This window comes from Numida meleagris, chromosome 27 (assembly GCF_002078875.1).
Source record: "Numida meleagris isolate 19003 breed g44 Domestic line chromosome 27, NumMel1.0, whole genome shotgun sequence".
NCBI lineage: Eukaryota > Metazoa > Chordata > Aves > Galliformes > Numididae > Numida > Numida meleagris.
Genome location: NC_034435.1, coordinates 2641693 through 2660585, shown reverse-complemented (window position 1 = coordinate 2660585; position 18893 = coordinate 2641693). Strand labels below are relative to the sequence as shown.

Genomic DNA, 18893 nt, shown 5'->3' with positions numbered 1-18893 from the left:
GCTTACTTCTGACCTAATTGAACCACAGTGATGGCAGCAGGAGATGCTGGAAGCCACTGGGGGTGTGTACGGCTTCTCTCCTCACTCCATCAGCCGCCCCAGCCCGTCACCAGAATCAGCTGAGGGAGCCCAGGGCCCCGTCCCCAGTGGGAGGAGAGGGCAGGGGACCTGTGCAGGCAGCACCCCAGGGACGTCCCAGCTCACCTCCACTGCCCCAGCACAGAATGCAGCCTCCACGGGGACAATGCGGCCACCAAGGCTTGCACGGCGCAGCGGGGTCGGGTGCCGCATCCGACGGGAGCAGCGATTCCCAAACCCGTGATAAATACAAAGTTCCTCCGAAACGAGGGCACGTGGAAAAGTGGGTTACGAAGCCACCGCCAGGAGCTGGACCTGAGCAGTGGGTGCAGCACCAAACATGCCCAAAAGACGCAGCCCGGGTCGGCACGTGGCAGCGCTCTCTGCAGGAACGGCCCCTGGGGATGGGGCAGGGGTGGGTGCTTTGGTCTTTGCAAAATGCTCCAAGGCACCAACACGTAAAGTCACCCCCAGGCAGACAGTCACAGCCTTTTTTCCCGATGAGTAAGCGGTGGCTCTCAGCCATCCATCAGGTCTGCGTGCCCACATTCATCCTGTTCCCAGCCGCTGTCACTGGAGATAACTAATAGCGGGATCATCAGCAGGCACCTCGCAGTGGCATTTACATTGTCCCCACCGGGAGTCCTTGCAAGCCCAGGTCACCCCACAGGGCACGCAGCTGCCAGCCAGCAGCGGAGCTGCAGGAGCCATTTCATTCCGGGATGAGGGAGGCAGCAGCAGGCAGTGCCAGCCTTGCACGTGCCCTGGGCAAAGCCTCGCTCCAACGTAGGGAGCAGAAAGCCAGGGGCATCTGGCAGCACGGTGCTGAGGGCACTGGGGAAGGAAAGGGGTCCGTCGTGATCCCCTGAACCATCCCTGCCTGCAGCTCACCTTGCTAATGCAGCTCCTGGGCTGAGTCCTCCTTCATTCCTTCAGGGCTCATGCACATCTCCAATGGGAAGGGACCCCCAGCGCCCCACGCCTCCCTAGCCCTGCTGTAGAAGCCACCGTGCCCCTCCGGTCCCCAGCCCCAGCCACGTCCCTGCCCCAGTGCTTCACACCACGCACAGCACCGGCTGCCCCCTCGCTCGGGTCGTGATCAGGATGCAAAGACAGGACCCAGTTCAGCAGCACGCCCAAAGTCACTGCAAAGCTCAGGCCACAGCTGACCCTGGCTCCCAGCCCCGCTCCGATGCCAGCTGCACAACCACGGCAGAACTCGTGCCAAGGTCGGAGCCTGCCCTTTATTTCCTCCATCACTAAAGGCCAGAAGGAAAGAAGACAACAGAACACGGCACCCAGCAACGAGGTGGCTCTGCTCAACGTTGTCTAGCGCATGACTGACAAGGTTTCTTTGATCAGATTTGCAGCTCATGATCTCGAACAGCCACCCGTGCTGTTTCCTAATAATTCAGTATTTATGTAAACAGCGACTTTTGTTCCCGGAGCAAGTCTGCCCCTGAATTCTGCATGAATAATCGCGGTGCTGCGTCCACGAGGAGACAGATCTCCAAATGACTCTGATTATGAAATGATGTCACATATGCAGATGGGTAATGATGTGATCTCAAGATGGGAAAACGAGCTTTGCAGGGCAAACACGGATGAGTTCCCATTCCATTAGCATTACCAGGTAATACATATCTCAATTTTTTATGGTGGGAACGAATGTGAAATACACAGAGATGCGTACTGAACACGCGTGAGTGGAGCGGGCTCCTCGCTGCTGGGCTCCCAGCCCCACATTGGGCCGATCTGGTTTATTTTGCACATTTGTAGGTTGGGATAACGCGTTGCTTTTCCTCGTGGCTCCTCCCCACCAAGCAGGGAACTCTTTCATGCCACATGCAGCATTACAGCGCAGGCAGCAGCTCTGCCCCAGCGCTTTTGGTGGCAGAGGCTCCAGGAGGGGACAGAGTCGCAGGGTGACAGCCCCAAGGTCGCCTGCAGGGAGGTCCCAGCTCTGCCAGCATTGAGTGCTGCCAGCTTGCTGCCACCCCAGAATGATCAGCATGGGGACAGCGGGGCCACACGGCCACCCCGCTCCTGAGAGCTCTGTGGCCAAGAGAGGTGAGAAGCAAAGTCAGCTCCCCAGGAACCCCCCAGGGCTGATGGGGATCCCACCCAGCATGGGGACATTGGTGGTCACAGCAGGACGGCGCAGCTCCCCCGAGAACGCCCTCGTGACTGGCTGAGCCACGCAGCACTCACACCCTGGCTCTGCAGCACTGCTGCTCCCTGAGCAGCGAGCAAGGAGGGGCAGCACCCGCAGTGGGATCCCAGCAGGAAGATCAGCCCCAGGAGTGCACGATAGTGTGTACGAGGAGAGCAAGCTGGAGGCTCCGGCTGCCCCTCCATGCACCTCAGAGGATGCAGAGCAGCATGGGAGCCGACGTGAAGCCAGGACCCAGGTGCTGGTCCCTGCCATGATCCCGTCTGGTCAGCACAGATTCTCACTCCACAGCCTCCTCCGCTGCTCTGAGGACCTCTGCATCGCTGGGGATTCACCATAACCCCAACAGCTGCTCACTCATGCTGGAGTGCAGCCCCCTAAGCACTAGAACAGGGCAGAGGGACTCAGGGCTGAGCCGCTTGCTGGCCCCCAGCCTTTGGCCAGCAGCCCCCAGCCCCTTTGTACATCACTGGACCAGGGACTCCCAGCGGCCTCGCTTGCCAGAGATGTCAGCAGGTTCTCAACCACCCGTCCCCAGAAGGGCTGTGCTGCCCCAGCTGTACATCCCTGTGGGAACCTCCATGGAGCCCAGGAAGTGTTCCCCACTGATCTCTCCCCACTGGGGAGATAGGCAGGAGCCGGTGCTGCCGGACCTTTCTTCCAAGATTTGCCATTCCTCAGCTGGAAGCTGCAAAGGCTGCACCTCGGGGATACTACCCCTCCTGGGAACGAAATGAATCTCTCCTCGAATTCCTTGAATCTTAGGGATGGGACTGGGCCTCCTTGGAGGAAGGGAAGCCTTCCCGAAGCTGTGCGTGGCCGTGGAGGATGCAGCAGGATACCAGGGTTTAGGGACCCCAGGGATGAGCACGACTCCGTTCCTCCTCGCCCCTCCCCGCAATGACAACCACAGGGGCAGAGCCCAATCCCCGCGGGATCTCCCAGCGGCTCCTGGCTGTGCTGAGCCGTTCCGAGGCCCTGGGAAGGACGAGAGGATGCCCTTGTGCGGGCACCCACCGGGCAAGCAGAGGGCTCCCGGCATCCCCGGATGGACGGCGGCTCCCGGGGAGGTGGATGCCCAGCCGCCAGCCCCTCCCTGCACACACGCGGCCGCATCCGCGTCTTCCACCTCCAGCACGGCTCAAGGTGCCCTCTCCAGGGCACGGCACGGCCTCTCCTTCCCAGCCCGAAGCGGGGGGGAGCGCTCCGGTCTCCCTCTCCATCCACCACCCGCACCGCGGCCTCGCGAGGGCCGGGGATGCGTGAGCCCGGCCCCGCCGCAGCGATGCCCGCAATTGCTCCGCGCTCCCGGGGCGCCGGGAGGATGCACGGCGCTGCCAATGGCCGGGGTGGTGGGGGGGAGGGGGGGGGGACCGGCGGTGTGCGCACCTGAAATCGCTGTAGGGATGGATGATCCAGGCCCCCGCTGACTTGACGCGTTCCTGCTCCCGTTCCACCGCCTTCTGGGAACCGAACATCCGCAGCGAGAACTTGTTGACGCCGGGCTGGAGCATGGCCCCGAACTGCCTCTGCATGAAGCTGGCCTGGCTCCCGCGGGCCTCCTCGCCCGCATCGTCGCCTTCTTCGGCCGCCTTGGCCCCGCCTGGAGATGCGCTGCCGCCACCGCCGCCGCCGCCGCCGCCGCCGCCGCAGGAGAAGGAGACCTTGGGCTCTCGGGGCTGCTCCGCGCTGGGGCTGCGCGGCGCTTCCCCGCGGCGGCACTCCCCGTTCGGGGACCCTTTCCCCCCGCGGCTCCGCGCTCTCCCCGCGGCCGCCCCTCCGCCGCGCTTGGCCCCCTCGGCCGCCTCCTCCTCGGCCGCCGCTTCCCCTCCCGCTCGCATCGTGCGCTGCCGCCGCCGCCGAGGCCACCGGCGGCCGAGTGGTACCCGCCGCCGCGCCGGGGGCGGGCCGGGGGCGGGCAGTGGGGCCGGGCCGGGGGCGGGCAACGGGACCGCAGCGGCTCCGCAGCTCCCCCCGCCGGTGCAGCCCCTGGGTGCGCATCCCCGAGGGTGCTCCCGCCGCTCTCCGCCCACGCCGCAGCCGGCGGAGCTCGGCCCGTGCCCTCCGCGCAGCCCCCGAGATGCTCCGAGGGTTCGAGGGGTGGAGAGCCCGGGACCGGCAGCGAGCGGGGCGGCTCCTGCGCGGCCAAAAATAACGGGAGTAGAGCGGTAGCCGCCATCGGAACCCGCAGCGGGGGATGCCCCTCCGGGTCCGCTGCTGCTGGGGGTGAGCACCGGGCTGGAGCCGCGCGGGGGACGCGGTTCTGGCACTACCCGTTGCCCGCCGGCAAAAACGCAGCCGGGGCTGGGAGAGGCCGCCCCGAAGCCTCCGCACCGCGGCTCTTCCGCAGAAACTTCCTTCGCTTCTCAGTAACAGCAGCAAATTTCTCCCAAACGCCTCCAAGCGCAGCCCCCAGGGTGAGAGGTGATGGCCTCGAGTTGCTCCAGGGGAAGTTTAGGTTGGCTGCTAGGAAAGAAATTCAGCTCGGAAAGTGGCAATGCATCGGGACGGGCTGCCCAGGGAAACGTTGGAGTCACCACCTCTGGAGGTGTTTAAAACCATGAAGATGAGGCACTGAGGGACACGGTTAGGGGGCACGGTGGGGATGGGATGGGATGTGATCTTAGAAGTCTTTTCCAACCTTAGTGATTCTATGATTCAATTCCCCTCCTGCCCCTGTCTGATCCAAGCCCACCATCTCTGCAGTCACACAGAGCACCAAGAGCCAGCGCTGCATCCTGACCTGAGCAAGAGGCATGGGGACAGCGGAGTGGTGGCACCATGGGATCTTCAGGGCAAGGAGCAGCCGAGCAGCGTAGGACAGACACACAGACACGGGACAGCAGCCCAGCAGAGCGCAGCACGGAGCCGTGCATCCCCTCTCCCAGGCTGCTCCTCACCCATTGCCAGTCCCGTGGAACAAAGGGCACAAACAGGGCTTTGTGCTGCAGCCTGGAGCTGGGGCAGGCAGGGCCCACAATCCTTAACAGGGAAATTAAGCCACAAATTGATTTTTTTTCTCTCCACCCCCCCTGCCGCCCCAGGACAGCACCCACAAGCACGAGGCCGGCTGTGCCAGGGCTTGCATAATGCACTGACGTGCAGCACAGCCACACTGCCTGGTCAGCCCAGGGCACATGAGCTGGTGACACTGGGACAGCAGCAGCATTTTGGGGAGGGCCCTGGGCTGCCAACCTTAACGCACCACTAAGGGCAAGGCCCTGCTCTAATTATCCCTCTCCAGGACAGGGCAAAGGGTTTGGATTCGTAGTGAGGATGCAGCTCGTGCAGAGCAAAAGCCCAAGCAGCTGCAGCTGGGAACACTGAGCATCAGCCCTGGTGCAGAGCTGAAAGAGGAGCCCCTACCACAGGCTCCCTGCAGGCAGAGGCCTTGCACCTTCCCTCTCCTCCCCAAGAAGGAAAATGATTTCTCAGGGAAGCGTGTGACAAAACAGCAAACGCTGGAAGTCAAGCAGCCAGCCACAATTTGTTGCCCCAAGCAATGCTCCATCCTGCCCTCACCTGAGCAGCCCCACATCTGCCGTTCACTGCAGGCACTGACCAGTCCCAGCAGCTCCCCAGTGCACAGCTCCTGCCAGGGCCATGGGCTCCACTTGTTTTGACCACAGGCATTCATGTGGTTGTTGCTGAGTCTGTCTCTTTTAGGTATGCTGATTCCCAGCCTAAAGGCTCTGGAAACACACAGATGAAACTTTAGAGCCCTTTCAGGCTCCTGAGCCTTTGGTAGGGGCAGGACTTGCACTGCAGGTGCTAAGGAACCAACTACAACTCAGTGCCCCACCTGCTGCATCCAGCCCTACTTGGACAGGAAGACGAACACCCAGGCAACTGCAAACCCAAAATCAGAGATTCCAAGAAGCCACAGCCCAGCTCCTACAGAGCAGAAAGCCAGAGCTTGCCTGGGAATGCAGCCACAGTGCTCATACCCCATGCCCAAGAGGCTGGTGTGCACTTCCCCTTGGCTTGCCTCCATATCTGCAGACTATGCACCGAGTGCCCATCAGCTCCAGCTGCTGCTGGGTAACTGCAGAGCAGGGCAAGACCATGCCCGTCCTAAAAACAGGCAGACCTGCAGCAGTGGCCAGTGCTCCTCAAAAGAAGCACCACTTCCATCCTTTGGGAAGGGCTTGGACACAGCTCAGTGTAAGCACTGTGATTAGAGAGCAGTCAGAGCTGGTAGGAGCCTGGGAGCCAAAACCTTTGCGTGCTCCACAAGGAGCTGCCAGGCAGGGGTCAGAGCAGGCCAGCAAACCCATGGGGCCCAGCCAGGAGGGAAGAGAGAGACCAGAGTCCAAACCAAGATGGAAAAAAAAAAATAAAAAAAAAGAGAGGAATCATCTTTATTTGTGAAGTACGTTAACAGATGGATCAGCTCAGTGCTACCCAGCAATAAAGAATCCTCCGAGCATTATCAGCTCTCAGTCTCCTTTGTCACCCAAACATGATCAGAACATGCTGCAAATCCCCTCCCCCAGCACCGCAGCCCCAGCATCTGCTTGATCCCACTCACTTTGCCCCCAAACTCCAGTGTAGCAACTTGAGATAGCAGCAGCCACCCACAAAATGAGTTACTGCTGCTCACATTTAGCCAGTGCCCAGCTCTAACGCTGCCTCCTGGTTGCCTGCTTGATTGTAACCACCCAGAGCATCCCTGGGGGAGCTGGCCAGGAAGCCTGGCACTTACAGGACACGCAGGCTGCTCTCAAGCCATGCAAAGATGCTGCTGTGCTCCAGGTGATGCACTGGGAAAGACCCAGAATCACCTTCCTAAGCCCCTTGGGAGATTCAGGTCAGCTCCAGAGGTTACTACAGCAGTTTTCTTCCCAACCCACCCCCAGGACAGACCTGCTGGGAAGCCAGCAGCACACAGGGAGCTGCGTGCAATTGGCTGCTCCCCGCGCCCAGAGGCATTTCCATGTCATCCTACCCAACACACACAGCTCTTCCCAGAGGTGAGAAAGAAAGTGCACCCCCACCTGCCCCCTCCCTATCAACACAAAGAAGTCTATGACAGAGACAGTGACCCAAGCTACCAGAAAAAAAAAAAAAAAAAAAAAAAGGGATTTACACTTACAGGTAGAAAAAAAAAAAACCCTCCCCCCAAACCCTCCCTCTTTCTTTTATTTTTTTTTTTCCTCAAAAAAAAGTGTATTTTAGATTCTACCACTTAGCTTCCTGTAGAAAGTGAAGTAACTGAATCGCAAGGACACGCTAAGTATTTCGAGGTGCTATTTTACCCCCCCCCTCCCAAAAAAAAAAATAAAATAAAATCAGAAGAAAACAATGTCCAGACAAGTTCTTCAGCTCCACGTCACCTGGCACGAGAGAAAGAGAAAAGGCAATTAGAGAACCCAGCTGCACCAGGGAGGCTGTTGAAGCAGCACAGGACAACAGCTGCCTTGAGCAAAGCTGTGAGCTCGACCCATCCCATGGTCCAGCTCTGGGCAGAAGCAAGCAGGCAGCACTGACCCCCCCCCCTTCCCATGCTGTAGAGCCCAGTGCTTTCTTCCATGTCTCTCCCACTGCCCCAGCAGCTTTGGCAGTTTGTTATCAGGCTCCTGCTGGGCTGTGCCTGAACTTCACAGCAATGCCTCCTCCCCCTCCCCATGAGCACTGCACTGCAACGTGGTGGGCAAAGGCTCTTCTTGACCCAACATGTTCTGCACGGGCTGATGAAGAAGCCAAGCTGGACAGCCCCCCCATAGCCAGGGGATGAGCCCTTGGCTGCAGGGAGGTGCCAGCTGGCCCAGCAGGTGCCCTCAGGAGCAGCACTAACCTGGCTTCTGCTCAGTTAGCGTTTCTCTGGCGGACGTTCTTGTCCTTGTGGTTTGTGGCATTGCTTTTCCTGCCGAGAGAAAAGGGGCAGTGAGGAAAGCAGCACCAGAGCCCACCCCCACCCCACCCCACCGGTGTGGGTTGTGCCCAAATAGTTGGGCAAGATAGAGCGAGATGAGGTTAGCTTCCAGAACAATCAGTTTCGGAGACGTTTGTGCTGTTCTAAGTAGTATTCGGTTTCTATAGAGGCCACATTAAAAAAACATGTGGAGGAAGCATCTCCCAGGAAGCTCCTGCAGCAGCCAGCTTTTACGTTCAGCCAGCTCTTCTGCTCAGAGCAGATTCCCCAGTGAATGCAACCTGGCAATACAAACCAGCTAAAGAGAAAAGCAAGGCACTTACAGCGGTGCAGAGCCTCCATCATCATCTTCACGTCCAGGACAGCATGGGAAAAAGAAAAGAAAGAAACAACTGTGTCAGGGGAGAATATGCATGAAGTCACCTCTGGCTTTTCCATCCCTTTGAGCCCCAGGGTTGGGCACTCCAGGGGTGTTACTGGACACACTGGGCACCACAGCCTGCACAGCACTGAACCCACAAGGTCTGCTCACGCAGGGCTCCTGTTTCACCAGGAGAGCAGGGGGGGGGTTTATCAGAACACCACACCCTTGCATGAGCTTTAAGCTGCTTCTTGCCTGAGCTTGGGCAAGGAACAAGCTTAAACGTAAGCCCCTGTTGTGCAGGAAGCTTCAGGAACAAAGCTTTAAGCATCAGTAGCAGTAAGCCCCTCGTCCTCCCCACACACACACACACTGTGCAATGAAAACAAATACACGGCACATCACATTCTTGCTACATGGAGAAACTTGGCTAAGAAGACACCGAGTCCTTTCACCAGCTCCTTGCAATCTGCCACTTCCCCAAGAAGGCTCCATCGCCTCCCCAGCAGCGCAGGCTGCTGCTCTAGCAGCACTGCCCTGAGCACTGGGGCTGCCTCAGTCCCAAAATCTGCAGGCAGCTGGTGAGAGGATGATGCAGGAGCATGGCTGGAACCAGCTCCCAGTTCTTACCAGTTGAGTTAGCATCCAGCAGCAGAGGAGGAAAGAGCGGAAAGATAACACCAGCAAGGATATCATGCCATCCATGAGCTAGACTCTTCCCACTCTAGGTAATGGGGAACTGCCAGCTCACAACCACGTGCCTGGGAAACTGCATTGGTCTGAGCTGGCCCAGCACCCCCTCCCTGCCAGCTCCTCTCAAGAGGGGCAAAGCTACCAAGACTTTTGGGGAGAAACAGCTTTGCACTGCCCTGTTGTGAAGGCTGTCACATCCAGTGCTGCTTCCTCACCCACAAGCTCAGGTTCCCAAGTGCTGAAGATCCCTGGCTGGTGAGCCAGGGGGTGGGAGGGTATCAGGACCTTTCAGCATTACGTGTCCCATCTCCATCTGTTAAAGCACCCCCTACAGCTCTGACAGATCTGCACTCAACAGGACCCGGACCCAGCTGACGTCAGCAGAAGCCAGATCCCCCTGTGAGCCAGCTAGAGCTATTTTGCTAAGAGACCCAGCTACAGCCAGCCTCCACGAGACATCTGCCTTCCAACCAGGACTGGCAGAGGGAGCAGATTCACAATAAAGCAGCCTCGAGTGGAATTTCCAGAGCTCCACACTCAGTGGAGGAACACGTCGTTCCAGTCCCTCTGCTTCCCCCTTCACAGCACTCAGTGCACCTGATGCGTGCTGCTCCCCAGCAAAGGGCTGAAGCAACGGACCCAGCAAGCAGGAAGGATACCGAGCATCTATACTTCATTGTTAATGGGATCAGATAAGGAAGGAAAAGCTGGTTAACACAATGAAGATTCCTACTGATAAGGAAAGGGAGGAACCATGTTTTCTGAGCAGATTAAAGATAACGCCAGGCATGGAGGAAGCCCCTGAGAGCCAGGATGTGTGAAGCTGAGAGCCCCAAAGAGATTCATAAACCAAAGTTAAGCTACACCTGGTATTAATAGAACCACTGACACAGCCTGCTGTTTACAGATTGGTTTCTCCAGAATGTTAATGGCCAGAGAAAGCCCGGTCCTCAAGACATCCACTTGAAGCAGCTGAACAAAGTGCAGAGGAACTGGTGAGACAAAGGGTCAGGTCGACTCGCACTGAATCGTATCTCACTCCCGAGCCAAAGCACAGCTTGCTGAAGGACTGTTAGTAACAGTGCAATTGCCTGAGACTAAAACAACTGGGTAAAGGCTACCGTGGCTAGACAAGAAGCATTCCTGAGCAGCAGCCTCACACCGAACGCCCACCTGACATAGGGAAGTCAGAGCTCTCTATGAGAACTCCTTGCCTCCACCCTACAAGCTGCCCAGCGTCCCCAGGAAGATTCGACCTCAGCCACCTCTTACCATCAAGAACCTCATCTGGCTTCCTCCTCTTCTCGTAGATGAAGATGATGGTGACAAGAACCAGGACTTCTGCCACGATACCCAGGAAGGGCCAGAGCGCTGCCAGGCGGCTGCGTACGCGCAGATTCACCGTGGCACCTCCAGAACCCTTCAGGTTGGTTCCGTTGCAGTGGTAGTCGCCCGTATCCTCCTCAATGTTCAGTTTAAGAATGCGTAGCTCCGTCTTGTTGCCACTGGACTTGATGATGTGCCGGCCAGTACCATTGACAATGGGCTAAGGAGGGAGGAAAAGGGAGCATCAGGGCTGGCACAAGGGGAGCTGCTCGCTCACAATGCACAGTTTTATCATTGCAGAAGTCCTCCTTGCCACGGCACCAGGCACAAGGATACTTCGAAGTAGCTAATTCTGATGGGAAGAGGCCCTCTGCCCTCTTCTGCTGGGGAGCAAGGTGGGCAGAAAGGGGTAACAAACCACAGCACTTACCTCCTGACCTTTTCTGAACCAGGCCCAAGTGTCAACAGGGGGGTAGGAGGGACACTTGCAGGTCAGCACGCCTGTGTCCCCCTCGTTCCCGTGCTCAGACTTCTTGTACGCTACGATCTGGGGCTGAACTGCAGGAAGACAAAAAGAAATGAGGAGCCTCCCCGCAGAAAGGTGCGTCCCCTTTGCAGCCCACCCAGCCAGCATCCAAGGCTGATCTTCCCTAAGGCTTCCCTTCAGTGTAAGAAGCTCATTAGTGGGTCCTAATCCCATCATTTGCCCAACATTTGACATTTTCAGAGAGGAAAGCGCATCAAGCTGCTTCAGGAAAGGCTCGGGAAGGTTGCACCAGGAGGTGCCATCCCCTTCCATCACCGCCGTGGGAACACAGACATTGGTTACTGCAAAGGTTGCAGGTTGACCCTACAGATGCTTCAGCTGCTTCATAAAAATGGAGATGTCTCTCACAGAGCACCTGGTAATTCACAAGTAGACCCTGAAGCCTTACTGGTAAAGGCCAGAAGCAGCTTTTCAGGAAGCTGAAAGGAAGATGTTCAGGAGAGCACGGCCTCCCCACTGCCCTCCCGAGCCACAGAAGCAAACTGACCAAGTTACCTTCTATAAGCACGCTCCCTCTCGCCACTGGGTCCGTTTCGTAGATGCATTCATAGACACCAGAGTGATCTTCAGCCTTCCCCTCCATTCTATCAACAAACAGGTCACCACATGAGCACTCTGCTTACAAACAAGTCAGCAGTGCAATTTCAGATGCACAGAAGCAGACCCCTATAGGACACCTGAACAGCAGCCTCCTCTATGGGCAGTTCCTCCCATCCCAGCTCCACAGCTCATGCAGCACCGTGTACCCACTGCCCCCCTGCTCCCCTCCCTGCACATGAAGGATCTTTGCAAAGTTGCTGCAGCGAGGTTTAGAGGATTACGCCGACTGCAACAAACCCCTCATTCTGCAGCTTCCTAATACCCAGAGCTCAAGGGAAGGAGCCGGCAAACTTTCGCTCCACGGCCGCACTGGGACAACGGAGCGTTTGTTAGCACTGCTGCACACGGAGCTTCCCACTTCCAAAAACCACTCAGCTACGGAATTGAGGTCACACGAGGGAGGCTGGGTTATAAATACTTTAATCCTTGTTCAGCTCCCTGTTGCTATGGGGAGACAGGCACGTCGGCGCTGCCATACAAAAGGACGCGATGCCTCTACAGCTGCTGGGTCCACGCCAGCCAGGCCTGACTGTAATCAGAAAGGAAAGCTCACTGCTCCGCCACAATAAGGCCAGTATTCCCACATCTGCTCAGCCACAACCTGCAAACGCTTGCAGAGAGGGCAGCTCCCCTGCGAGAGCAGGGCGATGCACGTAAAAGCATCACGCAGAGAACACTAGAGTGTGCTGTTCCACGTGGCCTCAGAGCCTACAAGGCTTTTTTTTTCCCCTCTTTTTGCAAGGCTGCAAAGCGTTTCACTTCGGGTTAGGGAAAATATTAATGGCCTCCAGCTTAAAAATCAACTGCCTTGTCGTACAGAGATTCTGATCTGCCCTTGCCCATGGCACTTACGTGTAAGTGATGACAGGGCTTGAATCACCGTCTGTTGTCTTTAGTATCTTGTCCCCAAGCATCCACTTATGACCCCTGATGGGGGTGGGAGGTTCACTTATGTTGCAGCTGAGGATCACCTTGTCAGCAGAGCTGGTGTACTGCCCCGTGATCACCGGACCTACGTGTGAACAAATCCACACAAGTTAACACCTGCTACACATGAGGCCAAGCATCTGCCCAAGAAACTTTAACGTAGATCAGTTAAAGAACACAGCTCCTTGCCTCCATCAGCTTCTCACTTACCTGTGCATCAGTTTCTCACTAGGCCTGACGGATGATGTCAACGCAGGAGACTTAGAAATCCAACAAGAGTGCCCCTAGCAACACTGGGCTGCTGACCTACAGCTGCTCCCAGTGGGGCAGAGCTGCTGCTTCGTACACCAGGCGGTTGGGAACCTCCTGCTCAATGGGTGCAGCTCCCAGAGAGCCGAGTGCTCAACGAGGGATGGAAAAAGCCCTGCTGGGAACAGCAGCACAGCTCTGTGCTTTCAGGAGCCGCCTGCTGAGCGCCAGCACCTCCCACAGCCTGAGCAGATCTATATGCCTGCAGGCAGCGTGACCTACGGCAGCCAAACCCCTCTATGGGAGGGGGTCACAAAGAAGACCTTACGCAAGCAGTGCGTGCACGGGCTGATGCAACCCAAAAAGTTACAGCGAGATTTCCCTCGAGGGAAAAACGCACAGAACCATGACTCCAAAAGGTCCCGGAGCCCCATGTGCCAAGAAGCAGTAAATTATGCAACACAAGATGACTCAGACGTTGCTACTCAAAGGAGGCACTCCAACAAGCTGCCATTAGCAGAACCATTACACAGCCCCTATGGGGCTGTGCTTCCTCCCCTTGCACCCAGCCTTATCTCCCAGAAGGATGGATTGCTGCACTGGGCTAACAAGCATTTAGGTTCTCTGCCTCCTCAAGAAGGTTCTGCTGGAGTTTTCCATAACTTATGCTGGAGAGAACACCATTTTGCTTCGTGATAAAGCCTTAGCAGGATGTTAGATTCCCTCTTAGGTTTCTATTAGTCAGAAATCAGCAGCCTGTCGGCTCTGGAAGCAGAGGGAACCGCTCGCTTCCAGAGCACAAGCAGCTTCCCCACACTCAGCGTCGCACACAGACACGGCCATTTCAAAAACGGTTGCATCACCAGAAACTAAAAGCAGATTTTGGTCCCCACAGCTTGAATCACTAAGCAGGAAAGCGAGCTTAAAGCAAGAGAGGAGCAGAGGCTGCACGAGCTGCAGGGAAGGGCTGGTTTGACAACGGTGGTTAGGGCAGACTCTACCAGCAGAACCAAGGCTCTTACATTCTGCAAGCCAGCACTGGGGCACAGAGGCACTCAGGAATAAGCAGTACGTTCCAGGTCTTGGGCTCCAGAAAAAGGCACGGGATTGTGGAACGGCGTTTTGGTTGGGAAGTCACAACCCTTTTTGAGTAGGGCCAGTTCGGGTCAAGTCAGAGGTGGTGGGGGGAGATGACAAGAGGGGAGGGGAGGGGGGGGAATCTCTCGGTTCTACAGCCGGGGTGAGAAGGTGAAGGGACTTTTGGGAGCCACAGGACACGGGTGCAGGGGTGAGCATGGCAGGAGACTCAAGACACTGGTGTCCGAGCAAGTGCCAAGGCCTCGGGATGGCCACTCACGTTCGATGACCAAAACGTTAGCCTGTGAGCGGATCCACTTGACTTTAGGGCTCTTCGACAAGTGGTTGCGGTCAGGGTCGTTGCTAGCCCGGCACTCGTACGTGCCCGAGTCGTCGCTGGTGAGGTTTGCGATGGTGATGGTGCTGGTAGAGTGCAGGTTGTAGGTGGCGTTGATTTGGACGCGGTCCTGCCACGCGCCATCCCAGAGCTGGGCAGAGGTCTCATTGGGCTCGTTGCCCTCAAACCACCACTGGATCTCAGGGATGGGGCTGCCAATCGCCTCGCAGTGCAACTCGACGCTGTCCTGAGTCAGTCTCCTTTGAGACAGTGGCGACTTTATAAACCCAGCTACGAGTTGAAGAGGTATTAGTGCAGAGTGTTAGTGCAAAGCAAGAATCCACCTGCCACAAGCAAAAACTCAGCCGCTGAGAAGACGCCACAAGCGATCCTCGGATCAGCATCTGCCTGCTCTCCCTCCCCTTATTCGATGCAGCTGCAGAGGGCACTCGGTTTGAGTTGTTCCCCCACCAGACAGAATTCCTAATGCAAAGCCACAGCTTGCAGGAGAGCACGTGGTATTCCCCGCTACGGGAGCAGGAACGCTCTCTGCAAGGGAATCCTCTGCACCTCGTTGCAGCAAGGTGCCCCACAGGCCTGGGAGAGCAGCGCTGCAGGAGATGCAGTGACACCATGCAGAATGCATGCACGCAGCCAGCTGCCTCCCTGCACACATCTCTGTGTGCATTGAGCACGCTAAGCACGGCTCCTTGCTGTAACAGCACCGCTGGAAAGCAATGGTGGGATACCTGAATATTTCTCCGTCCCCACAAGTCCTGCTCCAACCTCCCCAAGCTGAGTATATTTCGTGCCATGCACATTTCACACTGCACGGAGGAATTTCTCACCCCTAACATCCACACTCAGACAGCAAAGCGAGACTTTACACCCCGGGCAAGACAACTTTGCAGAGGTAAATCAGTAATAAACGGACTAAAACCAAACACCTAGAAATATATGGTATGTTTATTGGCTCTAGGGGTCCGTGCTTGAGAGCAGACAGTCCAAAGGTTGCAGCCAAGTAATGCAGGGCTCTGACAACCGAGCTGCCAAACACCTCCAGCTTCTATCAGCCACATCCAGCAGCCCCAGACTGCCCAGATCATCACAGCAAGGTGGGGGGGGAAAGGGGCCCCTGGGGCAGGAAGGGTGGCTCAGCCAGCCTCGCTCCAGGAAAAGGCATTCTGGAGTCAGGGCTACTTACGTGAAAGCCCCAGCGAGGTTCCAGAGGAACTAGGGAGGTTTGCAACACGTATTTCCTGCAGCTGACTGGAGCTTGCTCTTCCCAGAACTGCCAGCAGCAGACGTGCAAAACAAGAGCATCCCCAGGAAATGAGCTTACTGTTATGAAGCACTTCAGTTTCATGGCTGCACAGACCGCTCCACGTGGGTTTTGTAACACAAGGGCAGGAGGGAGAGGGGTTTGGGGCTATTTTTTGTTTTTATGTGCCTGGAGACATTGCAGCATGCCATCTCACGGCTGTTTGTGAGAGCATAAAAACCAGCTGGCATTATGAAACCAAGCTTCCTCAGGAAAAATACAAATGAGCCTGCAAGGTACAGGCTTCGGAGCCTTAAGAAAACCCACATTTCTCCAAGGTAAAAATTAGCTTCCGATAGCAAAGCTTCAGAGTTTTGCAGGGATAGCTGTGCCCGCTCAGGCAAGGAGAGCTCTGACCTCGTGGGATGCAAAGCAGCTTGAGCAGACAGCTGATATTTAAAACCGAGGCACCTTAAAACAGAGGTCAGAGCAGCCTGGGAGGCTGCTGCTATTTTATGTGTCAACAACAGCACTGCAGATCACTTCCAAAAATGCACTGTTCAGTAACACCTTTGCAGTTTTAGTTTCCAAGCCACGTAAGGACTACAGAATTGTAACAGGGACACCAGAACGATGGTCCTGAATTGCTTTATTTTTTAAGCCAGAGATCCAGGAGGTCCCTGAAGCTGCATGGGGTTGGTTTTCTGCATCACACTGCTGGGATTAAACGCTCCCAGCCACCTCATTCCTATGAGCCATGGCATCAACACCAGCACATGCAGAAGCCTGCCCCTTTTACCTACAGCCTGATTCCAAATGGGGGCTAATAAGTAGCAGCAGGTTTGCATTTTGTTTCCTTCTGGGGTGTGTGTGCACCCATTTTACAGTTACAAGGTGATTACAGCAGGCTGATAAAACAAGCCCTCACAAGGTTACACGCTCTGAGTTAAAGGGCACTTGGTGCAGCTCAGAGAGGCTGCAGAGCAGATCTTGCTCCAGAAAGCACTAAACACCAGGGAGAGGTGAACCCCCTCCCCTCCCTTACCCCTTCAGTTGGTTGGTTTGAAGAGTAACCTCTGCTGCATGCCTGTCAGGGAGGGGCTTCCTTAAGCACATCCCTAACAGCAGCTGCCTGCAGGGCAGGGCCTCCCACCCAGGTTTGCAGGGCTGGAAGCAGCCTCCTCCAGGCTTGCTCTGCGTCATGCACTAAAACCCTCTGCTGAAAGCAAAGGAGGCCAACAGAGAGCTGACCCCCAAGCACAACAATCCCCTCCCCCCCGGCTTACATCCCAAACAGACCCCAACCACGCCCAGAAATCAGCACCTCAATGGGCAATGGATTAAAACAGCCACAAAGGGACAACCCAATCCCCCAGGCTTCTATCAATTCAAATTTCCTAAAAGCAGCATCTCGACACGTTGGATCCAACTTCATCACCTGAAGGGTTTGCTCGGAGAAGAGGGGAAAACCCACGCAGTAAGGGCAGAAAGTTCCCCCTTAAGCCCTGCCCGAGGGCACACAGGCAGGAGACAGATATTCAACCCCAAAACCGACTCCCAGCACCAGGTCCCATCCATCCAGCTGCATCCAGAGGGCATTGCTGGCTGCAGCCCCCAGGCTCTGGGATTAAGCATCCCTCCATTCTCTCCTGCTCCCCCCCCACCAGGGTTTACAGCTGTTGCAGGGAAATTCAAACCTGCTCTTTGCCGTAGGGAAATGCTGGGGCTGATACGCCCGCCCCAAGCTCCCCCGAAGCCTCCGGCGTTTGGATCCGGTAACTTTGTAGCCTGAACGCAGCATCAATGTTACAGCATCTCTACGCGGAACGCTCACACCCAATCTCGGATCCGCATCGGGGCTGAGTCAGAGTCCTCCGGGAAAAACACCTCCAACCCCGCGGCCCCAAGCGAACCTCGGCCGCGTTTCTATGCCACGAGCTCAAGAGGTGAGAAATCGCGGCGTGGGCAGAACGGGGAGCTGGGAGCTGAGCCGGGCACCCACGGAGCGGCCCGGGGGCTCCGGGCACAGCACGGACGCGCCTGCGGCGGGGGATTAGCGACTTAAGCTCCACGTGAACATCCTGAAGGGTTTAACGCCCGCACAGCCGCTATTCCTTCTTAAGTCCCGGCGAGTTTTTTCCCCGTTGTTTATTGCGGGGGAATCTCAGTTCGGAGCGGCAACGCTTCCATCCCCGCCGCTTCTGGGGGCTCCGCGCGGTCAGGGCTCGATCGGAACGGAAGCGGAGCAGCACAGGAGCGGCGGCACCGGACCGGGGACAGCTCCCTCCCCCCCCCCCAGCCCCGGCATGGCCCGGGCAGCCCCGCCCCGTCGCGAACGTGCCGCGCCGCAGGGAGCCCGCACCGGAGGCTCCGGGGCTACAGCCCCACGGGGAACCCTCCGACCTCTGAACCCCCCCACCCCCCTCAACGGCCCCGGGCCGCTCCCAGGAGCCCTCGTCCCATTCCGGAGCTGACGATCCCCAGCCCTATCCCGGAGTGCCCCCCACCCCTACGCTCGCCCCCAGGGCCGCCCTGCAGAGCCCTCACCCCGCCCCATCCCGCCACCCTCGCAGCCCCCCCTGCCCGCAGCCACCCCCTCCCGCCCCATCCCCCGGTGCCGCACCTGTAGCATCCCCGCCGGCCGCCAGCAAGCCGAGCACGAGCAGCGCCAGAACCGCGCACGGCACACCCGCGCCCGCCGCCATCTCCGCCCGCACTCCGCGCCGCTCCGCGCCGCCCACTATAAGCTCCGCGAGGGTCACGAGGGAAGGGAAGGACGGCCCGGCGGGACCACGCCCCCTCGGCAGACCTCACTGCCAATGGCGCCGCCGTTCGGCCGCTCTGTCCCGCCCCCTCGGTTAGATCCGGCCAATCGGAGAGAAGGGCTCAGAGAGCGCCCTTCTGCTTCGCGTCCCCTGCGGGGAGAGCCAGTTCGGGCCGGTCCCGCCGAGGCTCCGCCCACCGAGCGGCGCGCAGCCAATGGGGAAGCGCGGCGGCCGCGGCCCCGCGGGGCAGAACGAGGCGCGCTCGGGTGCTGGGGAAGGGCAGAGCCGCGGGGGAGGAGAGACGGCGGTCGGAGGGCACCTGCCCGGGGAGAAGGACCGAGCAGCCGCGGCTGCCCTTTGCTCCGTGCTGTTTACGGAGCGCAGCGTGCCCCGGCCAAACTCCAGCTGACCCTGATCTGCCCTCGCCCGCTGCGCAGCGCTGGCCGGGGGCTGCCGAGATTTCTCCCCCTCCCCGCCGTGTTCAGGACACAGCCCTGGGTGGTGCAGGGAGTGGGGCTGGAGCCTCCCGGCTCCTGGGAGCGGAGCAGCAGCGGGGATGGGTGAAGGAGCCCGGCGGCCACACCGCGGAGCTCTGTAATCTGCCCTTCCCCCTTAATTAATCCT

The 18893-nt window shown here is 57.9% G+C and overlaps 2 protein-coding genes across 4 annotated transcripts in view; both read right to left on the bottom strand.

Annotated features, from left to right (window-relative positions):
• HCN2 (hyperpolarization activated cyclic nucleotide gated potassium and sodium channel 2) overlaps positions 1-4127 on the bottom strand; it is an 11422-nt gene extending 7295 nt beyond the window's left edge. The window contains exon 1 of the mRNA XM_021378442.1: positions 3641-4127. Coding sequence (XP_021234117.1) covers positions 3641-4092 — 452 coding nt within the window. The 5' untranslated portion in view covers positions 4093-4127. The remainder of the gene's footprint in view (positions 1-3640) is intronic.
• Positions 7509-18280, bottom strand: BSG (basigin (Ok blood group)). 3 transcript variants are annotated; one of them, XM_021378477.1, is made up of 9 exons: positions 18128-18251; positions 14187-14534; positions 12506-12665; positions 11549-11637; positions 10937-11064; positions 10453-10726; positions 8450-8474; positions 8049-8117; positions 7509-7587 (listed from the first exon to the last, which is right to left on the bottom strand). In XM_021378477.1, exons 1-8 carry the CDS (start codon positions 18207-18209, stop codon positions 8060-8062), a joined length of 1164 nt encoding a protein of 387 aa, XP_021234152.1. In that variant the 5' UTR covers positions 18210-18251; the 3' UTR covers positions 7509-7587; positions 8049-8059. The 3 variants fall into 3 exon arrangements, with proteins under 3 accessions (XP_021234152.1, XP_021234150.1, XP_021234151.1); XM_021378475.1 differs by lacking the exon at positions 14187-14534 and having other exon boundaries at positions 18128-18280; XM_021378476.1 differs by lacking the exons at positions 12506-12665; positions 14187-14534; positions 18128-18251 and adding an exon at positions 11891-11909.

Excerpts from the sequence above, each read along its gene's own strand:
- BSG (XM_021378477.1), bottom strand. The coding sequence starts at position 18,209 with ATGGCGGCGGGCGCGGGTGTGCCGTGCGCGGTTCTGGCGCTGCTCGTG. Across the intron at positions 8,475-10,452 it reads GCCAGATGAGGTTCTTGATG|ATGATGATGGAGGCTCTGCA; the intron begins GTAAGAGGTGGC and ends CTGGACGTGAAG. Across the intron at positions 8,118-8,449 it reads GATGGAGGCTCTGCACCGCT|GAAAAGCAATGCCACAAACC; the intron begins GTAAGTGCCTTG and ends TTCTCTCGGCAG.